Source organism: Nannospalax galili, unplaced genomic scaffold (genome assembly GCF_000622305.1).
Source record: "Nannospalax galili isolate Female #2095 unplaced genomic scaffold, S.galili_v1.0 scaffold359, whole genome shotgun sequence".
NCBI lineage: Eukaryota > Metazoa > Chordata > Mammalia > Rodentia > Spalacidae > Nannospalax > Nannospalax galili.
Genome location: NW_008347042.1, coordinates 7,289,565 through 7,312,866, shown reverse-complemented (window position 1 = coordinate 7,312,866; position 23,302 = coordinate 7,289,565). Strand labels below are relative to the sequence as shown.

The 23,302-nt window shown below is 40.5% G+C and overlaps 1 protein-coding gene across 1 annotated transcript in view; it reads right to left on the bottom strand.

The window, feature by feature from the left end:
• Window positions 1-1,974: 1,974 nt before the first annotated feature.
• Window positions 1,975-23,302, bottom strand: part of LOC108491333 — a 151,334-nt gene continuing 130,006 nt past the window's right edge. Inside the window, 7 exon segments of the mRNA XM_017800701.1 lie at window positions 1,975-3,764; window positions 3,767-4,807; window positions 4,810-5,460; window positions 5,463-5,496; window positions 5,499-5,628; window positions 5,630-6,532; window positions 6,755-7,060. Coding sequence (XP_017656190.1) covers window positions 1,975-3,764; window positions 3,767-4,807; window positions 4,810-5,460; window positions 5,463-5,496; window positions 5,499-5,628; window positions 5,630-6,532; window positions 6,755-7,060 — 4,855 coding nt within the window.

Here is a 23,302-nt window from a genome sequence, read left to right as displayed (position 1 = left end):
GATTTTAATCTTAAAATCTATAGGTCTTCTGTTCTTTTTAGAGCATGGTATTGTTGAGTAAGGACCAAGGCCTGAGTCACCGATATTCGGTCCCTGATAAATTGTAGCAGTCTGCTGAGGATGCATGGCCCGAAGGTTAAAAGAAGGAGAAGAATAACTAGGGGACCTATTAGGGTGGACACTAGAGTAGTTAACCAGGGGGTTTTATTAAACCATCCTTCAAACCACCCCTGTTTGGATTCACGGTCTCTTTGCCTTTTGTCTAACCTTTGGTGGAGTTTAGTCATAGAGTCTCTAACAACCCCTGAGCTGTCAGCATAGAAACAACATTCTTCTCCTAGAGCCACACAGAGCCCTCCTTCCTTGAGGAAAAGTAGATCTAGCCCCCTTCTATTTTGTAATACTACTTCTGAGAGGGAGGTTAGAGATTTTTCTAAGTGGGTAATTGACTGTTCTATTGCACTTATGTCCTCATCTACAGCCATCTGTAGGCCACCTGGTCCGGGTGTCCATGTGGTCCTGGGTGGAAAATGTATTCCCGTTCCGGTTCCTATCCCTGCCGCCACCCCTACTCCCAGAAGTATTGCTAGGGTCAGAGACACAGGCTCTCTTTTATATCTGCCTGGGTTTTGTTCATAAAACTGTTCTATGGAATCTGCGGGGTGATAAAATACTCGGGGCAGGAGCTTAATCATGACACAGTAGTCTTGAGAGGTATTAAGAACCATACTAGCTACACAGGGAGTCAACCCAGAGTTACATGCCCACCAAGTCCCTTACGGAAGTAGGAGATAGTAATTCCCTTCCCCTGGGGGTACAGAAATAGTGGAGTTGCAAAGGTGGGTGTGGGTTGGAGGTGGGTTTCCTAAGCAGAGCCCAGATCCCAAGACTTCCGTGAGGGTTAGGGGGTGAGGGGTCTCTCTATGACATAGGTCAGCTGAGGTGGTGTTATTGAATGTCCCTTGTGTGGCTATGCCCTCGTAATAAGGGGGTGCTGCTGCTAAACATAGCCAACAGGATTCAGTCAGGTTGGGGTCTGTCTGTCTAATGGCCTTATATGCTCCTTGGATTAAATTGAACAGTTGGTCCCTCATCGGCGAAACCTTTTGACTTGGGGGGCTGGTGGTCTGTTCTAACAGGATATTGGCAGGGGAAGTGTCAGAAAAAGGGTTGGAGAGGTGCTGTGAGGTGGCTTCAGGTGTTAAGGCTGGCAGGGGATTTGGGTAGCTGGGGATGGGATTCTGGATAGGTAAGACAGGGTTGGGGCCTATAGCTATTGAATAGGAGGAGATGTCTCTTTTAATAGTAAACAAGAGGCCAGGATCTGTCCCCTCCTTGTATATCCTAATTCCCCAAGAATGTCCCTTTTCCCAATCTGTGTCATTTTTTCCTGCTGTTGTGAATTCTATCTGGAGGGGGTAGCACCATTTACCTCGACAGTCCTGATTAAGAGCATTTGGGCTCTTATGAGAGTAATTTGCTTTTACAGTGATGTAATCCCAGGATGAGGACGGGGACCACCAGGTGTCCCGAGTTGTTTCGCATCCCCAGTTTTTACAGTAAAAGTAGTCCCTTTCTCCACATTGGGAGTTGAGCCGCTTATCTCGATGGTTACCTGGGCAGACATAGAAGGTTAACCGACATAACAGGTTCTGTTGTTGTTCACGACACCCTCCCCATGTTAAGTGGAACCCTCCAAACAGGGGGTAAGCTTCCGGGCCGGGTATTTTGTCAGGGCCCATGAAGTCTGGTATGTCCCAGGGTGCCGGTGCTCCTAAGGCTAATTTACACAAATCTGGATACAATGTGGGCCACCAAGTGCCTTTGGGTACCATTTGGTGGGTTTCAAACACTACAATACCCATTTGATTGATCACCTGCCAGGTGGTCAACATAGAGAGATGGGGGCTTCCTTGGCTGGGGACAAACCTACAAACAAGTAGACTCATTAGTTATCTCTGGAGAGTCTTATTTTTAGGGGGTTGGGTTGGATGTTTTGTGTAGATGCCATTTTCCAGCGTCCTCCTGGGCCGGGGCTCTTTTGGCGTGTGAAGCGTGGATCCAAGCTGAAATTCCGTCTACTTTGAGGGCCGTGGGTGTAGTCAGGAGAACCGTGTAGGGTCCTTTCCACCGTGGTTCAAGAGTCTTTACATTGTGTCTTCTCATGTACACCTGATCTCCAATTTGGTAGGAGTGGAGCGTTCGTGGACTCCCAGGCTGGTAGACAGCAGCCAAGGGCCTCCAAACCTGGTTCTGGATGATCTGGAGGGCTTGGAGTCTTGTTTTTAGGCTGGGGTTATTAAAAGAAGAGGGCAAGGGGGACAAGGTTACATTGAGGACAGGAGGCGGTCCTCCAAAAAGGATTTTGTAGGAAGTTAGGCCGTGTATAGCAGGAGTATTTCTAGCCCGAAATAGAGCTAGAGGTAGGAGCTGCACCCAGTCTTTAGTGCCAGTCTCTAGAGCTAATTTGGTTAAGGTCTCTTTAATGGTTCTATTCATTCTTTCTACCTGTCCTGAACTTTGGGGTCTATAAGCAAAATGTAATTTCCAATTGATCCCCAATGCTTTGGCCTTTCCCTGGCTTACCTGGGAGACAAAGGCTGAGCCATTATCAGACCCAATTACCTTAGGCAGTCTGAATCGAGGGAAGATGCCTTCGATCAGTTTCTTCACCATAGTCTGGGCTGTTTCCTTTTGGGTGAGGAAAGCTTCAACCCACCCTGAGAAAGTGTCTATAAACACTAGGAGATATTTATAACCATGTTTTCCTGGGAGGATCTCAGTAAAATCTACCTCCCAGTTAGTCCCTGGTTGTGTCCCTCTTTCTCTCATACCAGATGGGGCCTTTGATCTAGAAGCATTTACCAGGGAACATGAGACACAATCTCCCACTACCTTCTGGACTAGCTGGCTTAGGTCCGGGAAATAGTAGAATTGTTCTTCTCTTTCTAGTAATGTTTTTAGTTTCTTGTGTCCTAAGTGTGTCCACTGGTGGAGCTGGGAGATTAGCTCAAGTGCTGCCTCCTGGGGCAGTATGGTTCGAATCTGATATCTCCATATCTTGGTTTCTGGATCCAAGGTAGCATTAAGCTTCTGAACAAGTTCCAGGTCTCATTCAGTGTAGGTAAAAAGAGCTTCTCCCTCCTTTTCCTGTGCCTCCATTTCAGCCTTAAGGTCTGCATGTGTGTAGAGAATGCAGGTACCTTCTGCTGCCTGGTGGGCAGTTTCATCTGCCATCTGATTGCCTCGAGCAATCGGCCCCTGGTCTCGCTGATGTTCAGGGCAATTAATAATGCTGATCTTTTTAGGTAAGTACAAAACCTGTAGAAGGGCCACTATTGTTTTTTTGTTTTTAATGTACTTGCCCGCTGAGGTGAGGAGCCCCCGCCTCCGATAAATTTCTTCATGTACGTGAGCCATGGCAAATGCATAGCAGCTGGCAGTGTAAATGTTGACCTTTTTGCCCTCTGCTAATTTTAGGGCCTGGGTTAGGGCTTCTAATTCAGTCCATTGGGCTGATGTTCCAGCCAGCAGAGCTTGGGCCTAAATTATTTTTTCTCCATGAACCACGGCCTCCCCCGCCTTACGCTCACCATCTCGCAGAAAGCTGCTCCCATCCGTATACCAGATGGCATCTGCATCTGTTAGGGGCTGGTCGGTGAGGTCTCCCCTAGTCCCATGCATCTCCGTAAGTATTTGCTGACAGTCATGGGGAATCTCAGTGCCTTTCTCGGGGGCTGGTAGCAGCGTGGCGGGGTTTAAGGGGCAGGGCTACCAAACTTGATCTTTTCTGGATTTAACAGTAGTGCTTGGTAATGGGTCACCCTGGCATTTGACAGCCATCCGTCAGGGGGCTGTCTAATGATGGACTCCACTGCATGTGGTGTTATGACAGTCAGGGGCTGACCCATATTGAGTTTATTTAGGTCTTTTACCAGGGATGCTATTGCCGCCATGATTCTCAAGCATGGGGGCCAGCCAGTGGCCATATTGTCCAGTTTCTTTGAGAGATAAGCTACTGGCCTTTTCCAGTGTCCCAAAGTCTGAGTAAGGACCCCTTTTGCCATCCCTTTATTTTCATCTATATATAAGACGAAGGGTTTTGTCAAGTCTGGCAATCCTAGAGCTGGAGCCGTCAGCAATGCTCTTTTTATTTTGTCAAAAGCTCTCTGGTGTTCATCAGCCCAGATGAAAGGAGTCCCATTCTTTGTTAGAGGATATAGAGGAGCCACTATTTCGGCAAAGCCTGGTATCCATAATCTACAGAATCCTGCACTTCCCAAGAACTCTCTGAGTCCTCTGGCTGAAGTTGGTGAGGGAATAGAGGCTACCGCCTGTTTTCTACTTTCCATTAGCCATCGTTGTCCTCCCTTCAGCCGGTAGCCCAAATAGTTTACCTGCTGTAGACAGATCTGGGCCTTCTTTGCCGAGGCCCGATATCCAAGTTCCCTCAGTCTCAATAGGAGAGCCTCCATACCTTGCAAACAGCTTGCTTCCATCTCGGCTGCTAAGAGGAGGTCATCTACATACTGGAGGAGCATAATCTGTGGGTTTCTTACCCGAAAGTCAGCCAGGTCATGATGCAGAGCTTCATCAAGCAGAGTAGGGGAGTTCTTGAATCCTTGGGGAAGTCGCGTCCAGGTTAGTAGTCCCGACATTCCAGCTTCAGGGTCCTTCCATTCAAAAGTGAAGATGGGCTGGCTAACCGGGCTCAGCCTTAGGCAGAAGAATGCATCCTTCAGGTCAAGTACAGTATACCACCTGTGACTGGGAGGCAAGGTACTTAGGAGATTGTAGGGATTTGGAAAGTGGGGTGTATATCCTCTACCCTCCTATTGACTTCTCTTAAGTCTTGGACTGGTCGATAGTCATTTGTTCCTTGCTTTTTCACGGGGAGCAGTGGGGTGTTCCAAGGGGATTGGCAGGGGCGAAGTATGCCCATTTGTAAAAGTCTTTGAATGTGGGGCCTGATTCCCTCTTGGGCCTCTTTGCTCATAGGGTATTGTCTGATTGAAACCGGAGTTGCAGATGGTTTTAGTTTGACCGCTATTGGAGGCTGGTTGCATGCCAGTCTTGGGCCTCCTGTCTCGGCCCATGCTGAGGGGATTTTAGTTAGCCAATCAGATATACCAGGAGTTTCTACTATCGGTCCCACATATAACCGATGTTCATCTTCCAGTCGCAGGGTTAACACTTGTAGTGGAGCTCCATCCTTTCCTTTTAGTGTAGCTCCCTTTTTAGTGAAGTGGGTGTGGGCCCCCAACTTAGAGAGTAAATCTCTCCCAAGAAGGGGATATGGACAGTTGGGGATCAGCAAGAACGAGTGGGAAACCTGTCCTGTGCTGAGGTCCACTTTTCTTTCTGTGGTCCATCTGTATGTTTTTCCTCCAGTGGCCCCTTGGACCCAGGCTGTTTTGGAACTCATAGGTCCCTCGGTTGTTGTCAAGACTGAGTGTTGAGTCCTGTGTCTACCATGAAGGTAGTCATTTGCCCCCCCCCTCCTTTAAAGTTACCCTGGGCTCAGGGGGGAGCTCCTGGCCCCGACTCCCCTAGTCCCCTAGAGTCAGAACTGGGGTTGTCTTCTTTTGAAGTTTGTTCAGCTTCTTTGGACATTTCTGAGTCCAATGTGCAATAGGCACACTGGTCTTTATCCACTCGGGGCCTTCTCTTGTCTCCCAGGTCCCTACCTGGCCCTACTCCCTGGACTACTGTGGCCAAAATTTGACTTAATTCTTTATTTCTCTTTTTCTCTCTTTTATCCTCTCTAGCTTCCTGCTCTTTTCTGATTCTATCCTCTCTTTCCTCTAATGTTTCTCGCCTGTTATAGATTCTCTCAGCTTCTCTTACTAAGTCCTGTAAAGAGTACCCCTGAAGGCCCTCTAGCCATTGGAGCTTACCACGAATGTCAGAAGCTGATTGTCCTATAAAGGCCATAGTAAGGTCCGCCTGACGCTCCTGGGCCGTGGGGTCAAAAGGGGTGTACCTCCGATATCCCTCTATCAGGCGCTCTAGGAACCCAGCGGGGGTTTCATTTTCCCCCTGGGTTATAGCACGTACCTTTGCCAAATTGGTTGGGCACCTTCCAGCCCCTTTGAGACCCACTATCAGAGTCTAGTGATAAAAAAGGAGATGCTCCCTACCAGCCATAGTCTCGTGGTTCCAGTTGGGTCTGGTCAGAGGAAATCCTTCGTCTATTTCATTTGGGAACAGAGTAGGTCTCCCATCCTGCCAGGGGATGTTTTGCTGGGCTTCTAGGATGACTCGCTGTCTCTCCTCTGTGGTTAGGAGTGCCTGGAGGAGCTGTTGACAATCCTTCCAGGTGGGTTGGTGGGTGAGGAGGATAGACTCTATTAAAGCAGTTAGAGCCTGGGGGTCCTGAGAAAAAGAGGGGTTATGGGTTGTCCAATTATACAAGTCAGAGGCTGAAAAAGGCCAATACTGGATCTGATCCCCTACTGTTCGGAGGGGAAGAACCTGGGCAGTCCCAGTTCCATCAGAGGGGCCCCCTCTGTCCCTCCTCAGGCAGAGTCTGCTAGACAGAGGGGGGAATTGGTCAGGTTCGGTGGAATTGGGAGAGGGATGAGGTTCCTGGGGTGGAGGCGCCTGTACAGGTGGATAGGGAGGTGGAGGATCAAGGAGGGTTAGGGAGACTTGGTCCTCAGGGATGACTGGCTTTTGTTTCTTCTTCTCAGGGGAAGACTGAAGGGGCAGGAGGGAGGAAGTGAGACTCAGGGGAGTAGAAGGGGTATTGGGCCCTTGATCAGTTTCTCTGGTTCCCTGAGGAGGTAGGAATGGCTGTGCCCAAGGTGTGGGGTTTCGGGCCAAGCCTTCCCAGGTGACTATGTAGGCTGCCTGGTCCGGGTCTCCGTGTGGTCCTGGGTGGAAAATGTATTCCTTAACCTGCAAGATAGTAGCAAGGTCAAAAGTCCCATCCCTTGGCCACCCCTTTTCAAAAGAGGGCCATTCAGAGGAACAGAGACTTCGCCACTTCTTCTTTTGGACCTCCACTGATAAATTGTGGGCCCGCTCCACAACCTCCTTCCAGTATTCTAGAGGTAAGCTTCACAGGAGAGGGGGAGAGAAAGAAAGAAAGAAAGAAAGAAAGAAAGAAAGAAAGAAAGAAAGAAAGAAAGAATATGCCACTCCAAATAATAATGTCCAGTGGGTGTGCTTATGGACGAGTACCTAACGTTGCCCAGTTTTTCTTCTGCGGGGGACGTGAATTTATCTGGGATTCACACCTGGGACCCCCTTATCCTTCCACGGGAGTCTTTTAGCGGCAAGCGCCCTGTGGCTTTTATTTGTTCGACCCGTGCCCGCGGGGCTTTTTCAGTGGCTGAAGAAAGGAGAAGGAAGTACAGGAAGGCTGTCTCGTCTCCACCCGTGTGGGCAGTCGGGGTCCACTAAGAGGGCTAAGAGCCTTTGGCTTACATCAGGGAGTGGCCCTGACCAGAAAACCTCAATTGCTCTTTCACCTTTAACAGTCCCTCATGAAGACTTAGACTGAGAATAAAAGGAAAGAGAAGGAGGAAGGGAAGGTTTAAAATAGAGAGCGTAGAGAGAAATACAAAACCAGACCTTCCCCTTTTAAGATATTAACACACCATCAAGCACATACATACACCGCATTAAATCACATTCATGTGGACCGGTCCTTCTTACACTCAGACACACACTGCACTCACCATTTTCACTTTCAGGATCCCCAAGTACAAACACAGACAAACACAAAACAAAAATCCTCGCTGCGGTTTCTTGACTCAAAACTGAAAGTACAGATTGGGAGGGGAGTAGCCAGGCCAATCTCCCTTCTCCTGGGGTGAGGAAAGCTACGCTGTCCTCCCCATTCCAGATCACTCTGGTCACTAAGGCCAGAGTGTTGGAACCAGGGGTCCCTGGGCATGTCTGCCACTCCTGCTGATTCCCAGAATACAGACTTACAGGTCCTGTACAGGCACAAATGTTCAGACGGAACATTCCCAGAACAGGAAATAACTGACAGACATTGAGACCAAGACAAACCACAAGACGTCTGTCCTTACCTCCTACTGATCTGAGGAAATGGGTCTGGGGGCGACCGAATCCCGGACGAGTCCCCAAATGTTGGACCCCCAGTCTGGGGTACCCAACGTCCATGGGAGGCCACACCCCAATAACTCAGTCCTCAAACCAGGAGATGCAACAAGCAAGAGGATTTTAATTGTTTGCGCAGATGGGCCTCTGCCTCACTCGGGAAGGAGAAGCCCCAAGCTCAGCTTACAGGCTGCTTATAAAGGCAAAAACCACAAATCACAAGTGACTACTGAGCCAAAAAAGCAGAAGCGGGGGGGGTGGATTTTTCGAGTGATTTCCAGCTTGTGCAAAGAGCATGGAAAGGTCAGCTTTTTCTCAGCAGTAGGAATTGTTTTTCATTTTTACTTCCTTGTACAATTTTTCTCAGGCCTGGGGATCTTAGTTTGAATCCATCATTCTGGGGGACTTGGTTTGAATCCATCAGGTGCATGACCATATGGACCCTTTTCATACAAACCTACAGCAATGGTGTCAGCATGCACAAGACCCGTGAAAACTTAGAAACTTAGGCAGACAAAAATCCAGCACAAAATTGTGGAAATGAACAGCAAGCCCCAATCTTAGTCAAAGAATTACTGGAAGCTAATTACTGCTGGGTAAGGAGGAGCTGATCTTCTTGAAGAGAGAAACTCTAGATAGGCAGACTAAATCCAAGTGAATGAACTTGCACTGAGGGACATCTGGGGACACTAATTTTATATAATAAGCCTTAACACAAATGACAGACTGTATGAGCTCCAGTGGGGGGCAGGAGGGTTAGTGGGAGGGTGCCAAAGGGGAAGTGGGAAGGGGGTACAAAGATGATTTTCTGTATAAAATACACAAAATTTCAACAAAAAAAAATTTATAACAAAGAAAAACAAATGTATTCCCCTAAATATGAGTTTTCTGGGACATAATAAATGATTTTTATAAATTTCTACCAATAAGCCAGCTGATTTTAGTTGCTTTAGACTTTCCACCTTTTATCTTCTATAAAATTTATCTGTTTTGCCAGGCGTGGTGGTGCACGCCTTTAATCCCAGCCCAGAGGCAGAGGCAGTTGGATCTCTGTGAGCTCAAGGCCAGCCTAGTCTACAGAGTGAGTTCCAGGCCAGCTGGGATACAGGGAGACCCTGTCTTAAAAAGAAAAAAGACAAAAAAAATTCCTGTTTTAAATGCATTTAAAACTTGATTTTCACTTTTAAAATTAGACATTATCAGTTAGTAAGTAAATGATTAGAAACAGCTTTTATTGATACAACAGGTCAATATACTTATATTGGCTCAGTTACTATAAACTCACTTTTCTGCTCAAAAGAATTTAAAGAATCTGAGTGTTCAAATGACTTGAAACTTTCAATGCTGTATTTTAAAATATTTTATTAGCATATATCAATTACACAAAAAGAAGTTTTGTTGCATTGTTAAACCATGCCTGTCATGTGGCCTCCACTGCCCTCTCTTAGCCCTAATCTTTTTCCATTGTCATCCCTTTTCTATTTCCATGTTTTTTTTTTTTTTTGATTCCACTTATGAGCACTGAAACAAAGAAAAAATTACAATTCTGAATCTGGCTGATTTCACTCAATTTTATGATTTCCAGTTCCATTCATTTTTCTGAAATGTCGATTCAATTTTTTATGTTTAAATAATAGTAGTTATGTATTTATGCTATAACTTTTATCCATTAATCCCTAATACAAATCTGAGTTTATTCTCTAACTGTTGTCAGTAGTGCCACAGTAAACACAGATGTTCATATATGTCTGTTGTTTGCTGGTTTTGGTTCCTTTGGGTATATAGACATACAATGATATACGAATTCTTTAGTATTTCTACTGCAATTTCAGGGAATACTTACTGTGTTGATTCAAGATGAGGTTCAACTGAACCTACTCAAATTCCAGAACATTTTTCCTGGATGAATGTTTCAGTGGGATTCTGAGAACACTGAAATCTGCAGAGAGAAATGGCAGGCATAATTATTTAGTTCTCTCTAAAGCCCTGTCTCTAAGGATGCAAAAATGGGATGAGTGTGATGATTCCCAAGTTGTACCACAGGCAATGTAGATGTTGTACATTGCAAAGTGGACCTAACCTGGTGGACTTCTTCTGAGAAAGATTTTGAATTTGATCTGTAAAACCTCAGAGATATTAAACAGACACATAGGCATATTCATATAATGGGAGTATAAAACCTGATAACTACAGATCAGTACAATTTACAAGAATTAGTGGTATTTTAAAAGTTCTTCAAAATGGTGCTTCTGTGAATTGATTTTAATATAATTGTACTCAGAAGTACATAATTCAGCAATATTTTCTAATAAATTCAACTTACAAATAATATGGTTGTATTTTCTTTTTATTTTTACTTTGTTTCTGTGAAAAACTTAGAGCAAAAATAATATTCCTATAATGTTCTACTCTTATCTTAGTTATCATTTGAGTACTAATTTTACTAAGGTGTTCTGTGTTCATAACAGAGAAAATTATAGAATATAAAAATATAAAAGTCTGAATATCTCATCACAGGTTTGTAAGCTGCCTGTTTGTATGCATGTGCTTTCTAAAATAGTCAGCAATGAAGATAGCAAAAGAAATAGAGCTGGTGGATATTAAAATTTCATTTAGCAAACCTGAACTTAGATCAAGGTTTGTGTTAACATTCAAACCTCAGGAAGTATATTTCTCTCTGTTCATTTCTAACCTTAGCACAATTGACATTTTGAACATCTATATTTCATTTCACCTTAAAGCATTCAGTTACTTCTGCCGATGCTATGTATTTTTCTCTTCCCTATTGCTTTTATAATGTCTTGTCATTTGAGGGGAAAAAAAGCTGGGCAAAAAAATGTCATCAAGTGACATGGTCAAGGAAATGTGAGCATTCCTTTACGCAATCTCATTATGAGTATCATTTACATGAACTATGTTAGTATACAACTATCTGCAAGATACAGCATACCTTTCAAAGGTATTTTAAGACAAGATAAAATCAAAGCAACATTCAGGGATGGAAAGACAGATGCCATTAATATCATAATTTAGCTACCTTTCTCCTAAAGAAGACATGTCAAATTATATTTCTACAATCATACTTGATGGTGTTCTGTTGAGGAACAGGCAAGAGTCACTAAAACAAATGAAATTTTAGACTCTGTCCTTTTTAAATACATAGTTCCTCTTTCTCCTTCAGTCCTTAAAATCCTGATGACATTAAATGACTATAAATCATCTATAGGTCACCTTTCTCTTGCTCTTTCAGATACCAACACTTTTATGTATTTTATCTGCCTAGACATGTAATCAAAAAATAGTCCCATTACCCTGGTTTAGGGTCACCTGCAAGCCTTCCCACTGCTCTAGGGTTTAGGTTGCCTGCTGACTAGTAGGAACCAACACATCCACTTCCCGTTACCTCTCCATGGGCTGTGTCAATATTCATCTGGGGCTACCGAAGTGCTCCTAACAAGCCAGGGTGACTTTGCTCTCCTGGAGAGTTCCTGAGAAGCCTGACTAGAGCCATCTGTGAAATCTAATGTAAAAATCAAAAGAGAGAACCTGAAGCCTACACTAACCAGTTTTTCATACCCAATCAGAAAGCAACCAAGATACATTAATAACACATACAGAATTAAACTTCAACTCAACAAAAGAAGGTTTGAGTTTCAGACCAGAATCCCAAGCAATAAAAGAAATCCACACACCAAAATCACAACAAAAAATAATAATATGATAAACCCAAATAATATGTCCCCACCAAACAGCGCCAATCCTATAGAAGAATTCTACAGTGATCACAACCTAGCGATAACCCAGGACACAACATTTTAGAGAGCAATCATAAACATGATCAAAGTATTCAACAAATTTAAGAAACATACAAATAAATCATTCAAAGAACTAGAAGAGGATGGGGATAAAATTATGACTGAATACACAAAAAAGGTAGAAACATTGAAGAAAACTGAGACTGAAATGAAGAAGTGGAATACTCAATATGCCAATTTGAAAGGACAGGAGAAAGCATTGCCAATAGAATGGATGAAATGGAAAGCAGACTATCAAGATTGGATGATAAAATCAAAGAATTAGACCACTCCAACTAAGAGTATAAAAATTTAAAAAAAAAAAAAGGAAAAGTAATGGGATATGCAGGAAGTGTGCAACATGGTGAAAAGACAAACATTCCACATCATAGGAAGAGCTGGAGGAGAAGAATCCCAGTTAAATGGTATTGACCAGATCTTCAACAAGATTATGGAAGAAATGTTCTCCAAATTAAGAAAAGATATGCCAATACAAGTACAAAACCACACTGAACATCAAACAGGAACAAAAAGGAAACACCCCATGGCACATCATATAAAATAAAATACAGAAAATAGTGAGAATACTGAACGCTGCAAGACAAAATCAGTAAGTCACAAAAAAAGGAAAACCCATTAGAATTATTGTTGAGTTTTCAGTACAAATTATGAAAGCCAGAAGAGCCTGGACCAATGTATACCAAATTCTAAGTAATCATGGAGGCTGACCCTAAATACTTTATGCAGCAAAACTGTCTGTTATAGTTGAAGGGGAAAGAAAAGCCTCTCATAACACAAATAGGCTAAAAGAATTCATGACCACCAAAACAGTCTTATGGAGAAGCAACACAAAGGAATGATGAAAGGAACAACTATACCCAAAAGGTGACCAAAAGAAAGGAAATAAAGGTTTAAATGTGCAAACACAAAATTAGACTAAGAATGCAAAAAGAAATTAAAATGATGATAACCAATACATATCTTTCAATAATAACTTTAAATATCAATGACCTGAATCCCCCTTTCAAAAGAAACAGGCTAGTTGAATAAATTAAGAAACAAAATCCATCTATTTGTTCTCTGAAAGAAACTCATCTCAACTTAAAGCGTGTGCATGCCTTAGGGTGAAAGGATGGATAAAACTATTCTAAGTAAACGGCACTAAGAAACAAGCCAGACTTGCAATTTAATATGTGACAAAAGAGATGCCAAAACTAAAACCAGTTAGAAGAGATAAAGAGGGTCACTCCATTCTGTTCAAAGTAAAACTTGACCAAGAAGATATTATAATCATGAACATATATGTACCAAACTGATATATCCAATTTCATAAAAACAGTACTACAGGACTATAAAACAGGTTAAACCCAACTCATTAAGTGGCATCAATACCCCACCATCTACAAAAAAACCCAACAAAGAATAACTGAAATCAATGATACCACATATCAAATTGACCTAAAAGACGTCTACTGAATACTCCACACAAGCACCAAAAAATACACTTTGTCTTTATCAGTCAATGGAGGTTTCTCTAAAATTGACAACATACTGGGGCACAAAATTAACCTCAACAAATAAAAAAAATGGCAGAATTCCATGTATTCCATCAGAACACAACACAATAAAGCTTAAAATCAACACCAAAAGAAGCTCTAGTAACTACATGGACTCATAGAGACTAAAGAACACACATCTGAATGATACATTGGTCAAAGAAGAAATTAAAAAAGAAATAAAAGTATTCCTGGAACTAAATGAAAAGGATAATTCAACACAACACGTCTCTGGTATACTTCAGAAGTAGCTCTAACTGTGAAGTTTATAGCTCTATGTGCCTACATTTAAAAAAATCAGAGAGAGCACAGATTAATGGCTTAACAGTACAGCTTAAGACTCAGGAAAGACAGGAACAAACAAAACCGAAACAAAGCAGATGAGAAGAAATGAAAATTAAGAGAAGAAAAAAAATGAAATGGAAACACAGAAAGCAATACAGAGTCCATGAATCTAACAGCTGATTATTCAAAAAGTTAAACAAGATGGGGCTGGAGATATGGTTCAATGGTTAAGAGCCCTGGCTGCTCTTGCAGAGGACCCAAGTTCGATTCGAAATACCCACATGTCAGGTAACAACCATCCATAAATCCAGTTCCAGGCTATCTGATGACATCTGCAGGCACTGCACAATACAGGTGCATGCAGGCAATACACTTATACACAAAATAATTTTTTTAATTAAAAAAATGAAACCTTAAAGAATGTAGTCAGTCCCTTACCCAGTTAAACAAAAGAAAGAAAGAGCAAATCCAAATTTAAAAAAAAAAAACAGAGATGAAATGGAAAATATCACAACAGATACCGAAAAGAACCAGAACATTATAAGGGAATACTTTAAGAAATTATACTGTATCAAATTTGACAGCATAAAATAAATGTATCAATATCTAAATTCATGAGAATCACCAAAGATAAACCAAGAAGAGATCAAGAGCATAATCAGACACATAAGAAATGAGAAAGTTGGAAAAATATTACAAAACCTACTGACTAAAAAATCCCTAGGCCAGTTGGATTCACAGCAGAATTCTACCAGATATTTGAAGATCTACAAAGAATAATACTTAATAATTCAAAAATATAGAAACAGAGGGAGAAATCCCAAACTTCTTCTCTGAAGCCAGTATCAATCTCATACCAAAACCAGGTAAAGAAACAACAACATCTAAACAATAGAACCATAGCCTTAATGAACATAGATGCAAAGATTCTCAACAAAACAATTACAAATCACATATACAAACACATCAAAAAGATCATTCACAAATGATCAAGTTAGCTTGTTTCCAGAGATGCAGGGACAGTTCAATGCATGTAAGACAATAAATGTAATTAATCATATAAATGGATTTAATGACAAAAATCACATGGTCATCTCTAAATGCAGAAAAAAGCCTTTGACAAAATCCAACATGCATTTATATGTAAAGGACTAGAGGAAATTTGACTAGTGGTAACATACCTGAACATATTTAGCTAGCTAAAATAAACACATGACCAACATCATTCTAAACAGGGAAAAACTGGAAGCATTCCTATTAAAATCAGGAATAAGACAGGGCTTTGCATGATCTCCACTCTTTTTTAATATCATCTTTGTAAATATTGCTAGAACATTAAGATAAGTGAAGAAAATTAAAAGAGTACTAATTGGAGAAGAAAAGGTAAGTAATCCTTACTTGTAGATGAAAAGATATTATACATACAAGGTTCCAAAAATTCAATGACAAAAATATTAGAAATGATCAATACTTTCAGCAAAGAGTCATGTTACAAAAATCAATCTACAAATTTAAGAAAACTTTCTATATATAAATAACAAGCAATTAGAGAAAGAGTACATGTAAACCCTCCCATTCACGATAGCCTCGAAAAGAATCTTGGAATAAACTTGACAAAAGACATTAAAAATCTCTTCAGTGAAATATTTAAATCTTTGAAGAAAGAGATTGAGGAAGACATCAGGTGATGAAAAAATCTCCTGTGCCCAATAAATATGACCTTCAAAGCAATCCAAATCAAGGTCCTCATGACATTCTTTGTAGAATTAAGGAAAATCTATCCTAGAGTACACATGGAATAACAAAAGACCGTGGATAACCAAAGCAATCCTAGGCATAAGGAGCAATCCTTGGGGGAACTACCATAACAGATCTCAAACTATGCTACAGAATCATAAAAACAGCATGATACTAGCACAGAAGCAGATACATAAGTCACGGGAGCAAAATGGAAGACCCAAACATGAGTGCGTGAGATTTCAAACCCCTGGTATTTGACAAAGGTGCCAAGAACACACATTAAAGGAAAGACAACATCTTCAACAAATGGCTCTCCCAAAACTGGATCTCTACATTTAGAAGAATAAAAATAGGCTTTTGTCTTTCACCCTGCAGAAATATCAAGTCCAAAATGATCAAAGACCTCCATGTGAAATGTGAGACTCTAAAATCATTAGAAAATAATATAGACAGTACCCTACAAGACATAACTGCAGGAAAGCACTTTCTAAATGTGACATCATTTTCTTAGGAATTAAGGTCAACAATCTACAAGTGGTACCTCATTAAACTGAAAAGCTTCTGTACACCAAGAGAAACTACCAAGGAAGTAAAAAGGAAACATAAAGAGTGGGGGGAAAATCTTTAGCAGCTGCACCTCTGACAGAGGATAATATCCACATAATATAAAATATAGATCAGTGGAACATCATTGAAGACCCAAACCTGAGGACACGCAATTTCAGCCACCTGATATTTGACAACAGTGCCAAGAACACACAATGGAAGAAAGACAGCATCTTCATTAAATGGTGCTTCTCTACAGCAAAAGAAACACTCAAAAACGTGAAAAGAAAACCCACAGAGTGGGAAGAAAATCTTCACCAGTGACACATCTGACTGAGGTCTAACATATATAAAGAACTCAAAAAACAAAGAATGAAGAAAACAAATGACCCAATTAAAAGATGGCGTATGGATCTGAAAAAAAGCATTCACAAAAGGAGAAATAAAGATGGCTAAGAAACACCTTAGAAAATGTTCAACATCCTTAGTAATTAGGGAAATGCAACTCAAAATCACTTTACGATTTCATCTTACCTCAGCCAGACTGGCTAAGATCAAGAGAACAAATGATGCCAAATGCCAGAGAAGATGTGGGGAAGGAGTGCTCATCCACTGCTAGTAGGATTGCAAACTTGTGCAACCCTCTATGGAAGCAGCGTGGAGAATTCTTAAAAAATTAAAAATAACTCTACCATATGATCTGGTTATACCACTCCTTAGCATATAACCAAAGGGCTCCTACTTCAGAGATACTCTCATATCAATGTTTGCTGCTGCTCTTTTCACAATAGCTAATAAAGAAATGGAAGCAATCTAGTGTACCTCACTGATGAGTGGGTAATAAAAATGTGGTACAATTGTGTCAAATAATGGATTTCTACTCAGCAGTAAGGAAAGATGACATCATAGAATTTGCAGGTAAATGGTTGGAGCTAGAACCGTTATACTATGTGAAGTAACGCAAATTCATAAAATCAGATGACTTGTGTTCTCCTTCATTTGTGGATCTGAGCACCAAATGCTTATACGTGAGTGTGTATATATGTATATATCCTGATATAACTTCAGGAGCCAGGAAAATGGAATAAAACCATGAGGTAAAAAGAAAGCAAGAGCCTGAGAGAGAGGTACAGCAGGAAACAGGTGTTACCAAGGTCAAAATGAGTAAAATGTTGGTATTTAAAAGGGATGGGGAGAGGGAGGGTTATACAAGGAGCCATGGGGTGAAGGGGACGAAGGTTCTCAAAAGAGGAGGGACCATTAAGAAGTTGTTGTTATCAAGGGTAAAATGAGGAAATTGGGGACTTTAACTGAGGAGGGAGGAAGAAGGGTTAAACAGAGCAAGAGAAATAAAACAAATAATGTGTAACTGGTGTGAAAAACCATGAAGAAATGTATTACTTAACATCTTACTAAAGAATTACAGATACAATAGCTCTACATGAGTCCATGTGTATAGCTGAAGGCTTTTAACAAGAAACAAGGCCAGACATGAGAAACCCCCCTTTGAGTTGTTAAACAGCATAGTCCAAGAGACTCCCAAAATTACACAGGCTGTTGTCACAGCCCTTGTTGTCTCTCAGAATCTATACATATAGCACGTTTGCTGAAGGCAGGACATACTTTGAACATAGAATTTAGAGCAATGGAGCTGGACCTAACCTGGAAGACTTCTCCCTGGAGACTAGCTCTTATAGTTATGGAAGTTACTATGAAAGCTGCTAAGGGAGAAAATCAATCAATGATCCAACCCCAATTTAAAACCTAATAACCACAACAATGACAAGCACAGTAAACTATACTGGTGCAGTAGTGGCACTTATATCTTGGGGGTAATCAACTGCTACCTACTTTTATTTGAAGTCCAGGTAATGAGAGGGAATTCATGCATGGTACTTTAAACATACTCAAATACACAAAGCTGGAGAGGTAATAAATCTTAGAGAAAACTCTAGGGATGTCACATCCCTAGACAAATGTAAGTTCTTACTATATGCTAAATATGGATCCTTACTTATATTTACAGACAATATGCCAGTCACCACTCATCAAAGCTGTTTTGTTTCTATAGACAGAGACTATTACAGAATTCCACAACTGGTCACATGTAAAGAATTATTGTCTGTGAGATGCTCAAGCCTAAGTGACACATCTACAATTGAACCTGTATACTTAAGTCTCACAGGTAACAGTGGAACAAAGCAGGTAGAGAGAATACTAATCATCTCTCAATTCTCATCAACAAATCTCCCTAATGCAACAGATAGAAATTAACATAAAAAAACCACAAATGGCCAAAACATAGGAAATAAGAGTCTTCAGAGTGTGGGTCCCTGTATAGGACACCTATATTAAACTTCACATACCCAGCACATAGAAACCATTGTGGAAAAATGGGAAGGAAAGATGGTAGGAGCCAGGTGAGAAGATACATGACCATATGGAAACAGTCTTACAAGCTTCTGGGACTTTGCTTATATGAGCCTACAGTAATGGACCCACTCAAACTCATGAAGACAAAACCCAGTATAACACTGGGGAAATGGGCAACAGGTCCCAACATTAGCTGAAGAACTATTGGCAGTTGATTACTGCTGGGTGAGGGAGAGTTGATCTTCTTTAAGGGAGAGACTCTAGATAGGCTGACTAAACCACACCGGATGAACTTACATCAAAGGACGTCTTGGAACACTTAACTTGACTAGATAGGTCTTAAAATATATGACAGAATACATGGAAGGTGGTAGGGAAGGCTGTGGGGGCAGGGGTGAAAAGATAATGAAGATGTTTCCTATGACATGCACAAAAATTCAATAAAAATATACAAAAACCACACATATAAAATGAAAATAAACCTCCCATTTGGGTTCTTGTTTAATTGAGCCAACATGGGTTCTGTGTTAGACACCAACACTACCAAAGGCTTGCATGAGCAAGCCTCCAGTGCCTGCACCTAGATTGAGAACTGTTTCAGACTGATTGCTGCTGGGTGAGGGAGAGTATGACTTGCATATGACCACTGTATGGGCTGACTAGACGCCAATGGACATATTTACACTGAAGGACGTGTGGGTACAAATACCTGAATCAACAGTGCTCAGCACGTATGGCAGAGTGCATAGGGTTTGGTAGGAGGATGGGGGGAGGCATGGATGGGGGAGGGCATCTGGTTTTGAGTGGGAAATGTATGAAATTTTAAAAGCTCAATAAAAAGTGAAAATAAACAAAAAAAAGAAATTAAAAAAGGAATACAATTCCTCTCTTCCTACCTTCTGTAGTCTGAAACCCACTGCTGTGTTTGTTTATACATTATCATCCACTTGCATGTATCTGAGTATAGAAGGAGTTTAACTGGGTTGGACCACGGCTGGAAGTCATGAAACCCTTAAAATAGCCAATTTTTTGCAGTAAGAGATAATGAAAGGCTGCAAAATGTTCATTTATGTCATGCTAGCATACTTTCACAAAACATTTTCTGTATTCCTGTGCTCAGATTTCACTTCTACACATAGAGCTCTCCTTTAAAGATCACACAGTATTTTTCCATGATAAAAAGTTTCCATATTTAATGCTATTGTAAAAATTATCAGTTTTTCCATATCAATTTCACCCCAATTTCTTGATGAGTGAGGGTGGATCTGGCCTATTGGGTCACTGGAATGACAGTATAGAGTGCAATGGAGGATTGGCTGTGACATTTTCGAAAAGAGTAGGTTTTCTTCTGGCTTGCTCTGTGCTTGTTTGTTATTTGGCCTCTTCCAGCAGCTGTGTCCTGTAGAAATCATAGTTTTGTGTCCCTGACACACCTGGGTAGAGGGAGCCTCAATTGGGGAATTTCCTCTGTTATGTTTTTTATATTCTATAATGTTTCTGATGTCAAATTTTAGTTTCTACTCTAATGCTGATACTTTCATACATGTATACATTGTATATTGATCATATCCACTCCTCATTCTCTCCTACAAATCCCCCAGGAACTTATATCTCTCTCTCAAATCATGGCCTCCTTATAATTATTTATTTATTTGCTCACTGAGTCCAATTAACGCTGCCACTATATGTATGGGTGTGGGATCATCCACTGGGGCACAAGGAGCTACCAGAGGCAACACTCCTAAAAAAAAGCGAATCTTGCTCCCTCAGCAGCCACCAACTGCTAATTGTCCTCAACTATATATCCAGTCTCAAGACTCCCTCCCTAGCCCTGACAGAAATTTTGAAATGAATGGATCTTGCACAGATCTCCTGTAGCTAATCACAGCTACTTTAAGTTTAAATGTTCAACAACAATGTCATGTCCAGAGGAGAACATCTCATGGTACTCCTTCCCATCCTACAGAGTTGACATTCTTTCAACCTGATTTTCAGCAAAGATCCCTGATGTAAATTCTTTAAAATATGTTAGCATTTGTTTGATGACCCAGAATATATTTCAATTTACTGAATATTTCCTGTGCATGCCTCTTTATTTGCAAGTCCATGGCTTTATTCCTCCATATTCTCTAGAAATTCATTTTAGAAAACAGTAATGTTGTCTTTACGGAAAAAAATCTGCATTTAGATTACTTATTGTTTAGATTTCTTACTTTTGCTTTTTTCATGATGGAAAATATTTTGAGAAAGACTTGCAATGTGTATTTACTCCCAGTGGTGCCCAATTTCTTAGCTGTGGAAAATATTACTCCACTTCTCCTTTTCTTGACCAGCCCTCTAAATAAGTGGTCTCCTTCCCACAAACATAAAAGTCTCCACTGAGAAAAGTGGTCAGGCATTGACAGACTTCTAGGTTCTAACTTGTCACACCAGCTTCAGTTTTCTAAAGTTCTAACAATAAATGCTTCTACTGATAGTTTCCTCTGTGTGGGAATGCTCGACATCAGCCTTTGGGGGAATAAAGAGCTACTAAATCAGATCTTTGGAGGGGTATCTTTCTGGAAATTTTGTTCATATAGACTTCATTCGACACCTTTAATTTCCTTGACGTTATTATCTTTGGAAAAAAAAGGTATTTTTTTTGTGCCACAGTGAGTACTGCATCTTTGTTAGAGAGATCTACACCTTTGCTAAAGATTTCAAAAAGACAAGAAAGTGCCTTCTAGAATAATCTAGAAATGTTTCTAGATTATTCATGTAATGAACTAGGGACTGCTATTTAAAGGAATGGAAAGCAGTTGAGCAGGTATACTACCTTACAGAAGTTCCCAGACAGTGCTAGACAAAGCTGCTGGGTGTTTGCAACTGCTGGTTATGGTCATTGTAGGAGCCAAGTTGAAAACTAAAGCTATCCAGCAGAATACATGTTCCAGTTTTTGTATGAAATAGTAGGTAGACATTCACATAAGTAGTGTATTTATGCAGAGGGACAAACATTTTGAGAGTTCACTTATCTGAAATCAATTAGGCCAGTGTTATGGAGAACTGATATCCCTGACAGTGTCCTTGGATACTATTTCTGCAATATTTAGAAGACTGAAGTGTTTGTCTGGAACATACAAAGAGCTTTTGTACATAAGTACAGCTTCCTATTTAGCAAAGTCTATGTAACATCACATGCACGAACTTTCTTGTCTACATTAACAAGTTAAGTAAGTTTTTTTCTTTTCTTCTATTTTAATTAAACCTAATCCTCTACAATATTATTGGAATACTACTCTCAAATTTTGCTTCTTTTCAGAATTAAGAAAGGTACTTTTATTTTGCATATATTTAACAGAGACTTTTTTGTAAATTATGCCTATTTTAGTGTACCACACACACAAGGCAGAGTGAATCACAAGAGTTAATTCATTTCCTATATTTAATCAACGTTGGATTTAGGAAGGAGTGAATAACAATTTAAGTTTACCTACTATGAAGATGACTAGTTAAATCTCAACTGCTTCTGCCTACTCTAGAGTAAACTTGAATTTATAGGGCCTATAACAAATTTTGAAAACTGCAAAATAACCTCTCAACTTCATGTATCAATTATCTTGAAACAACATTTGCATGCTCTGCTGAGCCCTGGATTTAATGTCTAGACACAGCAAGTTTCAAATTAACAGTGTGGCAACATTCTAAAATAAGGAAGTGGTTGAACCAGAGAAGAGTGGAGAGCAGGTGTGACTCTGTTTGCTTCCTTTTCAGCTGCTTTTCCATTAACAGGATTCACAGACGATGAATCTGTGTACATGTTCACTTGCAGCCTCCCGATTTACCTAGTAAGGAACTGGTTTCCAGAGCTTTCTACCTGACTTTCTTTAAGGAATGTTTACTGAGGATTTAAAGTTTCACAGCAGGTTAACATTATTTTAAAAATGAAGTAAGATAAAGCCATAAAATATTGCATTTGGTTGCGGTTAGTGCTTTAAATTAACATAAAGTTAAGTGACTGTGGGGTACCCAGCCCAACTGGTATATCTACAATGCAACCACTATACCTAAGGCTCAAGGAACACTGTGGAAGAGGAGGTGGAAAGATTATAATAGTCAGGAAACCAGGACATTTGTTGCTAAATAGCGTTCCCAGGCATGAAAAGGATATGGCACTGAGGAAGTCTCAACAATAGGGCTGACATCATCTCCCTCAGAGCATAACTTCTGTTCTCATCGTGATTGGCTCCTACTCGTCAATGATAGACACAAAAGCCTGTGCTTAGTGTCTATAGTACAATATTGGTCTAGATGGGGCTGGAGAGATGGCTCAGCGGTTAAGAACACTACTTGTGTTCTTGCAGAAGACCTGGGTTCGAATCCCAGAACCCACATAGCAGCTAACAACTGTCTGTAACTCCAGTCCCAGGGGATCCAACAGCCTCTTCTGACCTCCATGGGCATTGCACGACACAGGTGCACTAACCTACATGCAAGCAATACATGCATACATGTAAAATAAGAATAATAAATAACATTTAAAAAATATTGGTCTAGAAATGTTATGAAAATTAAGAGCTGTAAAAATTTCTCATTTCAATGCTACACTTAGATATGAAACAGTATATTTTAAAATGAAATGGAGATCTTTTTTAAAGGTTAAAACCTCATTCAATTTTATGTCTTAAAGGGTTTATACTGAGTTCAATATTGTATAACTGTATTAATTCAACTGTGAACCTAAAAATTTACAGAAAATTTTGAAATAGATGCATCTTTGCTCTGGAAATTGTTATTGACTATGTTAATGCAATAATGAGATGCTTCTTGTAATCATGTGATTACAAAATAAATATTTTTAAAAATTCGCAAGAAAATTCTGACAATGGTATATTGAGACCATTATGATGGATAGAATATATTAACATTTTCAATGACATTTGACAAAGGGTTATT